This window comes from Ictalurus punctatus, chromosome 1 (genome assembly GCF_001660625.3).
Source record: "Ictalurus punctatus breed USDA103 chromosome 1, Coco_2.0, whole genome shotgun sequence".
NCBI classification, from domain to species: domain Eukaryota; kingdom Metazoa; phylum Chordata; class Actinopteri; order Siluriformes; family Ictaluridae; genus Ictalurus; species Ictalurus punctatus.
Genome location: NC_030416.2, coordinates 37781568 through 37793426, shown reverse-complemented (window position 1 = coordinate 37793426; position 11859 = coordinate 37781568). Strand labels below are relative to the sequence as shown.

The 11859-nt window shown below is 39.6% G+C and overlaps 2 protein-coding genes across 12 annotated transcripts in view; one reads left to right on the top strand and one right to left on the bottom strand.

Annotated features, from left to right (window-relative positions):
• The window catches only part of LOC108261647 (NACHT, LRR and PYD domains-containing protein 12), a 168014-nt gene that overhangs the window by 94886 nt on the left and 61269 nt on the right, over positions 1–11859 (top strand). Inside the window, exons 1-6 of one of the 11 annotated variants that reach the window (XM_053684711.1) lie at positions 7760–7891; positions 8141–8214; positions 8547–8663; positions 8825–8882; positions 9381–9585; positions 9798–11562. The exons of 8 other annotated variants lie outside the window; for them this stretch is intronic. In XM_053684711.1, the coding sequence (XP_053540686.1) occupies positions 8162–8214; positions 8547–8663; positions 8825–8882; positions 9381–9585; positions 9798–11562 (2198 nt within the window). In that variant the 5' untranslated portion in view covers positions 7760–7891; positions 8141–8161. Of the gene's footprint in view, positions 1–7759; positions 7896–8132; positions 8215–8546; positions 8664–8824; positions 8883–9380; positions 9586–9797; positions 11563–11859 lie in introns of those variants that run through there. 2 more of the 11 variants (XM_053684705.1, XM_053684708.1) reach the window with 2 other exon arrangements.
• On the bottom strand, positions 61–4052 carry LOC108270924 (cytochrome c oxidase subunit 6B1). Its single transcript, XM_017477987.3, has 4 exons — positions 3898–4052; positions 2056–2172; positions 1251–1351; positions 61–281 (listed from the first exon to the last, which is right to left on the bottom strand). The coding sequence occupies exons 2-4, from the start codon at positions 2159–2161 to the stop codon at positions 228–230; spliced, it is 261 nt and encodes an 86-aa protein (XP_017333476.1). The 5' UTR covers positions 2162–2172; positions 3898–4052; the 3' UTR covers positions 61–227.

Below are 11859 nucleotides of genomic sequence, written 5' to 3'. Positions count from 1 at the left end.
TATATACACCCATGTTGAATGAAACACACACGCGCACACACACACACACACCAGCCAGAGTGGTGTTACAAGGCCTGAGAGCTTTAATTCATTGATTTCACTGTTATTAGGCATGACTATACAGGTCCAGCCCGCACTGCTGAGACACTCGGCAGGTGAACAGGGTCACGTCACATATACACACACACACACACACACTTTAGGTTTCCTTAATGTTGGAGGGATCTTCAGACCTTTCCTGGGAAAGTTCCATCATCACGCTGTGCGTCCCACTTCTCAACCTATAACACACACACACATTTCCTCTTTAAATCCTATAATCAGCTTGTAAATACTTCTCATAAAATATCACCCTAACAATATTTTTTAAACAATTTAAAGTAATCAATATAGTATACGTTGTTAAAACACCAGGATTCATGAATATACATGAATATGCTAATTTGTACACCCCCCCTCGTCTTCCTACCATCCCTAATACACTCGTATCACTAATGTTGTCTAATCTGGAATATTAGACATCAATATCAGATTCTCGATTTATGTTGTTGTTTTTTTTTTTTCTCTGCAGCGAAACCTGTTAGGATATAATGTTAGTTACCATGACAACCACCACCTGTGAATCACTAACATTCGCTAAGCTGACTAGTTATATAAGCATACAAGTAGTTCTGTGGCTAAACATTTACCAGTTCCACGTTCGCCTCCAATCTCAAACCTTGTTGGTGCAAATCCGCAGACTGTATTTTGTTGTGTGAATATAACTGAGCTCGTATGTGGACCTCTCGTCTTCACATACCGGGATGGAGACTCGGTGAATACTGTGCTATGTATTAGCAGAGTTTTCCTTTTTTTTCTTTTTTATTTATTTGTTTATAATTTATAGAAATATAAATCAATTATATCACGTAATTCAGAAGCGAAGACCAGGAGACTCTGGTGAAGCTTCAGCAGGGTTCTTTATTGTAGAACATCAGGAGCATCAGTCTGCAGGTCAGAACCTGCTGCAGTCATCCAAGTCTAAAACAATGAGCTCTGCATTGTAGTTTAAAGATATTTTAGGAGCTGTCCTTCCACGAGAGGACAAAGCGCTCAGGTGATGACACTTAACCCAGCGTATAAAGGAAGCTCCGTATTTAAATAGAAGTAAATGTGTGATATTGAGCACGTTGTTAACTGCTTTGTACAAAAAAAAATTAGCAGAGTTTTCTGTGTGTGTGTGTGTGTTTGTGTGTGTGTGTGTGTCATACCCAGGAAATAGGACACAGTGATTTATACACCCTCTTGTACCAGTCGCAGGGAGCCACGTCCACCCCTTTGGCCTCCAGTGCTTTATTGCATCTGTGATAATCTGTAATAACAGATCGCAGCTATAAATTAACACAACCGTGTGTCTTGAAACGATCAAGAGGAGGAATCCTACAGCATCTTCCTACAACATCAGGATCAGTATCAACAAGTACCAAAATATGAACTTGTAAAGTATTGATACATCCCTAGTATCTATAGTAACCGCGCATTCACGGAGACATCACATGACTCAAGTCTGTATGGAAGGAGACGCCAGTGTTGGAGCTTTGTAACTCTCAGAGGTAAAGCTGTAACTAAGGTTTTTAAGCATTGTGGTTTTATCAGTAATGTCATTTCTGTCATTTTTTATTGTTTAATAAGCTAATGAAAAAAGTTAATGTGATCTTGTTGAGATTGCCTCGTCCATTCAGAAATGAAGGAGCTGCCGTAAACGAAACCTAAGTTCTGGGACGTCGCGCTTTATAAGCCAATCAGCAGCGGCTCTGACAGCACGGCCGAACTAGAGCACAGACGCTCAACCGTCATGTTAAAGGTATGATCGTAATGTCCAGTGTAATGTTACTCAGGGAACGACTACTTATAGCTACTATAATGTAAGCAATAGCAGGAACTAACATTCCACAACATTAAGTACGATATTTTGTATCCTGTGTTCATGTGAAAGATCTGAGATCACAGTTTGAATCTGGCGAATCTGATTCACTACTGATTACTGAGATTGATGTGCTTTAGGTTTGTACTGACCCAGGTAATTCTGCCAGCAGTTCCTGGTCTGGTTCTGGTTTGGGAAACGGGCGTCGAACGGAGCTGTGCGGTACTTCTGAAGTTTCTGCTGAATATCTTCCGCCATCACGACTTCACCTGCGCACAAAACACACCAAAATGCGCAAGTTACAACTGGGTAGTGATGCTCGATTAATATTTCCACTTGAGCGAGTGTGTTACTTCAGTCTATGTCTGAAACCGCACCGCACAAAGCATTAAATAACAACACCAATAATGGACCAGTTCTATCAGTTCTCGTGCTTTATGGTTATTATATGGAATAGGAAGAAATAACACACAACATCATATATATAAAAGAGAAGACATGTTACTATTCAAGATGGCTGCCATGTAATAATCCTGCACCAAGTATAGAACAGCACTCAAATATTATTGAGTTAGTGTTGCTGTGGTAATACTGTCATAATGAAAACATCTGGATAAATTATACATGCGTGTGTTCGATATTCAAGGAAATTCAGAAATTAAGGGACCATCTCTAAAGTTACATACAACATTGTTAAACACGATTCTAACTTCAATAGCATTCGGAGGGAATGACTTACAGTCATATAACCCACTGTACAGTGTTCCTGTAGGTGTCAGGTATGATGCACACCTTTTAGATTTTTGATATTTATCAAAATAAGTTATTAAATCACATTTAAATTAGACAAAAATTGTATATTTTGTGTATGGGCCCATGCAGTAATAAGATACATGACAATATTTATATATGATTTATTAGCTTATTTTGATGAACACTGTACAGTTGGTTATATTACTGTAAGTCGTTCCCTTCAAATGCTATTGAAGTTAGAATCGTGTTTAACAATGTCGTATGTAACCTTACAGACGGTCACTTAATTTCCACATACCTGCGAATATCGAACGTCGAACATCCCACCGACTTTATTCCAGTGCCGTTAATTAAAAAAAAAACAAAAAACCCAACAACATTTAAACAGGCAACGGAAAGTTTCTTCGGTTATTCGAGCGTGCGAGCCGATTCGGGGAAAAGACTCGTTCAAATGAGAGTCGATTTGTTCTTGATTCGCCCTTCACACACACGTACAGAACGACAGCTATGTTAACCCGTTTACTTCAAATAGACACAAAACCGACACTTTATACCGGAGCGCATCATACATCCACCTGATCCAATTAACTATAATATAATATAATATAATATAATATAATATAATATAATATAATATAATATAATAATATCACAGTTACATAGATTACAATAAGCGTGTGAAACGAGCGCGCGCGCGCGCGCGCACACCGCATATCAGCACATCTCGCACGCGCGCATCTTTAAATTGGATTATTCCAGAAACATCCCGGTTCTTTTATCACACTTTTCTTTTTCATTATTGTTGTTATTATTATTATTTAGTCACATAACCTGCAGTCTGGTTTAACCGGATTAACACCTTTATGAGAGGCTCGTGAGGGATTAGACGACAAGGGCAGAAACCGCGCGCCTGACACTGCAGTATATATATATATATATATATATATATATATATATATATATATATATATATATATATATATATATATTACACTGTAGAAATATATCGAGTTATTGTTCAAATAAAGCAGGAAATGAGTGTGAGCTCGGTGTTCAACACAAGTGCAGTACACACACACACACACACACACCATTTCCTTATTCACTTTCACTTCATATTCAGTCCATATGTCAGGAATTAAAGAATAAATGATTGTTGTTGTTGTTGTTATTACAGGGATTAACTATATCACGGAAATGTATATATCAAATGCAAAAGCATAAAATAATTGGACCTTTACCTCTCTGTCAGGAAGCTGGCTGACTTTTGCACAGTCGCTGATAAGCACGGAATTTCAGTGGGTGTGCGCGCGTGTGTGTGTGAGCGCGCGCGCGCGCGTGCGTGCGTGTGTAGCCGTGCAGTATTGTTAAAGCAGCATGGCGGATGCAGGTGACATTGAAATTCTTTCCTTATAGGCTGGACTCACACTACTGTACATGAAATCAGCGCGTCACGTGACGCTATGCACTACTTATGCATCCTATTACAGTAGTATGCATTATTATTATTATTATTATTATTATTATTATTATTATTATTATTATTATTATTATAACCGCTCGCGCTTCAGTTGGGTGAAATGTTCACGAGCAGCTCCAGTTTCTTGATACTTCCTTACATCTCGTACTGTTTTAATGAATACACTGCTGTATTTAGTGTGTTCAGTAAGGTAATGTGCATCTTGGGATGGAGCCTCGACCCTGTGAACGACCACACATCATGATGATGATGATGATGATGATAGTGATGATAGTGATGCAGGTGCTTATATAGGCTTCGGAGTACCGAAGTGATTGCGTCATCGCTCGTGCGCAACGTAGTAAATAATTTGCTATTATAGACGGCGTTTGGTGCCGAAACATTTACATCAATACTCTCCTAACACTTACCATGTGGGTGTGATAAGGTAGGGATAAAACATTTATGCTGGGGGGGGGCAGTAGAAACCATCACAGAAATTCTAATGGTGTCCACTACAAATACCATTACAAACCACCAGCTAACCATTAAAACCATTACCGTTACCGGTCCATAATGGTATCCACTAGACATAACATGCCACCAATAGGAGACAACAAATTACCAGTATAGACCCACAGGGACCATTACAGTTTCTGTTAAAACCAATACAATTCCCATTATAACCATTGCAGATTCTATGAGGGTTTCTGTTGTACTATTCAGCAGGGAGGTTTACCTTTCACGAATGGGAGCCTTCATGCTGGACATCAGGGCTGGATTTATCCTGTATTGATTTGGGGTGCAGTGATAATGTCTAGGAGAGCGTCTTTATCAATCATGCTTGTGTCCATCCATCCATCCATCCATCTTCTACACCGCTTATCCTTCTTCAGGGTCACAGGGAACCTGGATCCTATCCCAGGGAGCATCGGGCACAAGGCGGGGTACACCCTGGACAGGGTGCCACTCCATCGCAGGGCACAATCACATCATGCTTGTGTAGGAAATGTAATCTTTTATCATAATGAAGAACTGCAGGTTTATGTTTTGTTTAAATTCTATTTTACTGGTTTATTTACAGTCATTCACTTGTTTCACTTATTTGTTTGTTTGTTTGTTTATTCATTTGCAACATGGTGATGTGTTGAGTGTTTTCTGTTGAGGAAATGGTGGATTAGCCAAAAGCATAAAGGGACATGACGTTCTACACTTTTGTATTTTTGCTGTGTTTAAATAAGTCGATATACAGTGAGGGAAAAAAGTATTTGATCCCCTGCTGATTTTGTACGTTTGCCCACTGACAAAGAAATGATCAGTCTATAATTTTAATTGTAGATTTATTTGAACAGTGAGAGACAGAATAACAAAAAAAAAATCCAGAAAAACGCATGTCAAAAATAATATAAATTGATTTGCATTTTAATGAGGGAAAACAACCGACTTGCGACTTCACTAAAGACAAATTAGCTGATGACATGTTTTACAGGTGCTGTTTATAATCATGCGACGTGCAAAATGTCAGGTCACCTGACCATGTAATTTAAATCGGCGTGATTTTATATACAAATATAAATTGACGTGATTTTACCCAGACTTCAGATACCAGTCATGTGTGAAGGCGCTCCCCACAGAGTGAAGCTTAAGCAATGTTGAGTTCCCTTTGAAAGGGAACACATAATTTACATATTATTTGATGCTTTACTTTGTGAATTTAATTTATTTCTGAAAATATTCATTTCAAATCTGATGACTGCAACACACTCCAAAAAAGTTGGGACAGTCTACTGTTTCCCCACTGTGTTGAAAATCCCTATTACGCTGTTGACGTCATTGAAGCCCCGCCCACTGTTGACAGTTGTAGCTTGTTGTGACTCCAAGTAGTGGCCATGGAGAAGGGCTGTTTTAGTAGAGCAATTTACTCTCTGTTCTTGATTTGCTGCTCAGGAATTTTCATATTGTGTTGTGGCCGGGTAAAAATGTAAGTTACAGTATCTCACAGAAGTGAGTACACCCCTCACATTTTTGTAAATATTTGATTATGTCTTTTCATGTGACAACACTGAAGAAATGACACTTTGCTACAATGTAAAGTAGTGAGTGTACAGCTTGTGTAACAGTGTAAATTTGCCATCCCCTCAAAATAACTCAACACACAGACATTAATGTCTAAACCGCTGGCAACAAAAGTGACTACACCCCTAAGTGAAAATGTCCAAATTGGGCCCAAAGTGTCAATATTTTGTGTGAACACCATTATTTTACAGCACTGCCTTAACCCTCTTGGGCATGGAGTTCACCAGAGCTTCACAGGTTCCACTGGAGTCGTCTTCCACTCCTCCATGACGACATCACGGAGCTGGTGGATGTTAGAGACCTTGTGCTCCTCCACCTTCCGTTTGAGGATGCCCCACAGATGCTCAATAGGGTTTAGGTCTGGAGACATGGATCTCGGTTTAGAGCTGAGTAGACTAAAGAGTTTCAGGAGAACAACACAGTAAATATCTAAATCTTAAGTTATAGTATGTGAATATTATAAATCTACATACATCTATTTTAAATATACAGCTCATTTATGTTCAAGTGAAGTAAACATGTGCTACAGTCTCATGTTACGTGTGTGTGTGTGTGTGTGTGTGTGTGTGTGTGTGTGTGTGTGTGTGTGTGTATAATCTGTAGGAGGAGACATTACATTCCTCTCGTGTGTCTGTGAAAAAAATAACACTAAACAGATCAGACTCTGTGAACACGGATTTTGTTTTAATTTCTGAAACAATTTAGTATGAGATTTACAAAAACAGAAGAAAACAAATACTTTTTCACAGCACTGTATATAAATATTTTGCACATTTTTGCTCCTTAGACTTGGAGCTTATGTCCTAATGTAATTCTCAAGATTGCTCACAGTTCCACTTTTAGGGTCGATTTATAACGGGAAGGGTTCGAGTCTCAGTTTTAATTTTAGGGGGTATCTGGGTAAGTATAGTGTGCATGCAGAACATTTCAGGTTTGGGACTTCTCTTAATTATATTTTTTAATGTGGGCAAGAAAGTGCAATAAAAATAAATAAAGAAACACTTCCCCTTCATTTCAGGTTGGATATCTTTAGTGCGGGACCAGATATGAGTCTGAACTTTCCTTTTGAGAAATTTGAAACTTTTTAGTTTGAGATTCCACTGGTTACAGAGCTAGGGCTAGTAGAAATCTGGGGAAAATCCTACTTTATTCATGTGTTTTGAGAAATTAACAGATGTAATATAAACATAACAATTAATAAAAATGAACAGTATTTTACAGTAATTATGTTTATGATGACATACAGTAACTTATGCTTGTCAGTGAGGTCTAAAATGTTACTACATTTGATATCAGCAGCAGTGAAGCATGATCTATCACAGGGTTCTTCACATCTACAGTTTAGCTCCAACCTCCAAACTCACCTGCCTGTAATTTTCTAGTAATCCTGAAGACCTTGGTTAGCTTGTTCAGGTGTGTTTGATTAGGGTCGGAGCTAAACTCTGCAGCACAGTGGACTCGAGGGCCAGATCTGAAGAACCCTGATCTCTCATACAGGTGTACAGTTGACATGCGTGAATAGATTTTATCTATTTGTGTGTGTGTGTGTGTGTGTGTGTGTGTGTGTGTGTGTGTGTGTGTGTCTTGACTCCACCTCCTGCACTTTGTCCTCTGTGAATTAAACCAGTTCCAGTTTAAGTAAAAGTGAAACTCCATTTAGTGACGATTGGACTGTAAAAGGTTCTCAGGAGAAGAACACAGTAAGTATCTAAATCTAAAGCTATAATATGTGAATGTTATGAATCTACACTAGATGAAGAACAGTTCAGTTGATTTTTACTGAAGTTGTAACTTACACAGTTTACTGTAGGACTTGATTTTACTGTAAGTGAACCGTGTGATGATACAGAGTTAGATTTAACACACACATGTTGGACTGGAGTAAGACATTAAACCACCAAATCACTGTTACTGTGTGTGTGTGTGTGTGTGTGTGTGTAGGTTGACAGATGTAATCTATAGGAAGAGACATGACCTCCAAAATGAGTGTGTCTATGGAACGGGACAGAAAGAAAGATGAGAGGTGAGTGAAGGGTGTGACTCGGTGAAAAACAGAACTGTTCTCACATTCACCAACACTAAACAGATCAGACTCTGATGTGTATCTGTGAAAAGTGACTAGTGAAGAGTTTAATTCAGCAGCTTTGTCTCGAGATGTTCAAAACCAGCTGATGATTAGTGACATTAAGCTACTGAGCAACACGTCTAACCCCAAGTCCCTGTAGCTGGATAAAGTATGAAGGGTAAAGAATCGTATCAGTGTTAATAAGGAATATCATCAGATTTTAACTACAGGTTCATTATTCAGTATTGCTACAGAACAGTGATAATGATGCCGTGGTTGTGTGTGTTTAGTCTGATTCAGGGTAAGAGATCAGACTCACCTGAACCCAGCGGTGTGTCCATGAAGAGTGACTGGTCAATGGATCGTACAACACACTTCAGAGACACAGACTGTGCTACTGATCTGAGGTGAGTACAGTGTAATGTATGAGTGCAGTGTTTTATCTCTCACACTCTCACATAATCAAACATCTCTCAAATATCTGTGTATTCACTGGTTTGTGTTTGTAGTTATGAATATGATTTATAGTCCTTGTTCAACTTTTAACACCTGCTTTGTTTGTTCATAGACCGCAGAAGAATAAATCAAAGTTCACTGAGAAAAGTCATTTGGAGGACATATTCAAGGTGTGTGTGTGTGTGTGTGTGTGTGTGTGTGTGTGTGTGTGTGTGTGAGTGTGTGTGTGTGTGTGTGTACTAATCCCAGCAGTGTAATGAATATCTCTATCTGTGTGCTGCAGAGATGTGAGTAATCATTACACCTGTTCCACTCTCACTGCAATGTGACAGAACAAAATACTGAGCAACACTAAGAGAGAACACGAGTGTATTGTGTTTTCCTCATTGGTTTCAAACACACAGAAATGTTCCATCACTCACCTTCATTTATTTACTCGTCTCCGTCCTCTGCTGAAACCAGTTTGTCTGGATGCCACCTATTGAATCGGCCTGGAATACACTATTCTAATCCCAAAGCTGTATTTGGTGCAGAACGTTTTATTTATTACATCTGCGTGTAGAATCTTTATGATTAATCAGACAAAATGTAGTTTTATATTCGGTAATGAACACACACTCGTGTGACATTATAGAGTTTTTGTATTTTTTCTTCCTGTTTCTAATCAGGAGCTGGAGCACAAAGTCATCAGTCTGATAAAGAATGAGCTGAAGAGATTTAAGAAGCTCCTGAGTCCAGATTACCCAGCATGCTCTGAGAGGGAGGTGGAGGAGGAGGAGGATCAGAGCAGTGTCAGAGAGGGAGTGCTGAAGATCACACTGCACTTCCTGAAGAACATGAACCTCACAGATCTCGCTAACACGCTGCAGAACAGTAAGAGCTCATGGGGTTATAACATCACTTTAACTTTAGAGGAAGGAAACTGCTCTAAATTTATTAAACACGTCTCATCATAATGATGTGCTTTTATCAACACAATATAATAACAGATCAGTACTGACATTACATATGATACACAGCTATGAAAATATCAATAGTCAACAGAGATGATCATAGAGTTTACATTTTATTCTTCTTTTTATCAGAACTCGTCTCTGTGCACCAGCGAGAACTCAAATCCACACTGAGAGAGAAATGTAAAAGAATTAATGAAGGAATCTCACAGCCTGGAAGTTCAGCACTTCTGAATGAGATCTACACAGATCTCTACATCACAGAGGGGTGGAGTGGAGACGTCAATAATGAACATGAGGTGAGACAGATTGAGACAGCGTCCAGGAGACCAGCAGCACAGGAGACACCCATCAAATGTAACGATCTCTTTAAAGACACGTCCATCAGAAGAGTGCTGACTAAAGGAGTTGCTGGAATTGGAAAAACAGTCTCTGTGCAGAAGTTCATTCTGGACTGGACTGAAGGAAAAGCAAATCAGGACGTCATCTTCATGTTTCCACTTCCCTTTAGAGAGCTGAATCTGATGAAGCAGAAACATCTCAGTCTGATGGATCTTCTTCATCACTTTTTCCCAGAAATAAAAGAATTAGGATTAATAGACTGTGAGATCAACAAAGTCCTGTTCATCTTTGATGGTCTGGATGAGTGTCGACTTCCTCTAAATTTCCAGAAGAATGAGAGACTGTGTGATGTGACAGAGTCAGCCTCAGTGGATGTGCTGCTGACGAACCTCATCAAGGGGAATCTGCTTCCCTCTGCTCTCCTCTGGATCACCTCTCGACCAGGAGCAGCCAATCAGATCCCTCCTGAGTGTGTAGACCAGGTAACAGAGGTACGAGGGTTCAATGATCCGCAGAAAGAGGAGTACTTCAGGAAGAGGATCAGTGATCAGAGCCTGGCCAATAAAATCATCTCACACATGAAGTCTTCAAGAAGCCTCTACATCATGTGTCACATCCCAGTCTTCTGCTGGATCTCAGCCACTGTTCTAGAGAGAATGTTGGGTGGAGCAGAGAGTGGAGAGATCCCCAAGACTCTGACTCAAATGTTCACACACTTCCTGATCTTTCAGATCAAACACAAGGACCAAAAGTACCATCAGGAATGTGACCCTGATCCTCAGCAGACCAGAGAGAGTATCCTGGCACTGGGAAAACTGGCTTTCCAACAGCTGGAGAAAGGAAACCTGATCTTCTATGAGGAAGACCTTAGAGAGTGTGGCATTGATGTGAGAGAAGCGTCAGTGTACTCAGGAGTGTGTACCCAAATATTCAGAGAGGAGTTTGGTCTTCACCTGGGGAAGGTGTTCAGCTTTGTACATCTGAGTGTTCAGGAGTTTCTGGCTGCTTTATACGCATTTCTCTCCTTCATCAACAAAAAGATTGCAAAACAACAAACCTGGTCTGGTTTTTTCACCAAGTCAAACATGTCCGATCTCCTGAGGAGTGCAGTGGACAAGGCCTTACGGAGTGAGAACGGACACCTGGACCTGTTCCTCCGCTTCCTTCTGGGTCTCTCACTTGAGTCCAATCAGACTCTCTTACGAGACCTACTGCCCCAAACAGGAAGCAGCTCTCACAGCAAACAGGAAACAGTCGAGTACATCAAGAAGAAGATCAGGGAGAATCCATCTCCAGAGAAATCCATCAATCTGTTCCACTGTCTGAATGAACTGAATGATCGTTCTCTAGTGCAGGAAGTCCAACATTACCTGAACAGAGGAGGTGACGGTCGTCTCAGTGGAGTCAGACTCTCTCCTGCTCAGTGGTCAGCTCTGGTGTTTGTGTTGCTGAACTCAGAAGAGGATCTGGATGAGTTTAACTTGATGAAATATCAACCATCAGATGAAGGTCTTCTGAATCTGCTGCCAGTGGTGAAAGCCTCCAGAAAAGCTGTGTAGGTATCTTTTATTCTTAATTTATTAGTGCAGTGTTTATTATTTTAATATAACACTAATGGTACTGATTAGAGTAATTACTGACGATCATTATTCAGTCAGTTCACTCTTAATCTGTATGTGAAGAGAATGAGGAGCGTATTGAAGAGAACATCATTACATACAGTAGATATGAGTTATTACATACAGTTACATACAGTTATTACATTACATACAGTTATTTTTGTTTATGTTTAATACATTTTCTTTACATACAGATTAAGAGTGAACTGACTGAATGATGCTCGTCAGTAATT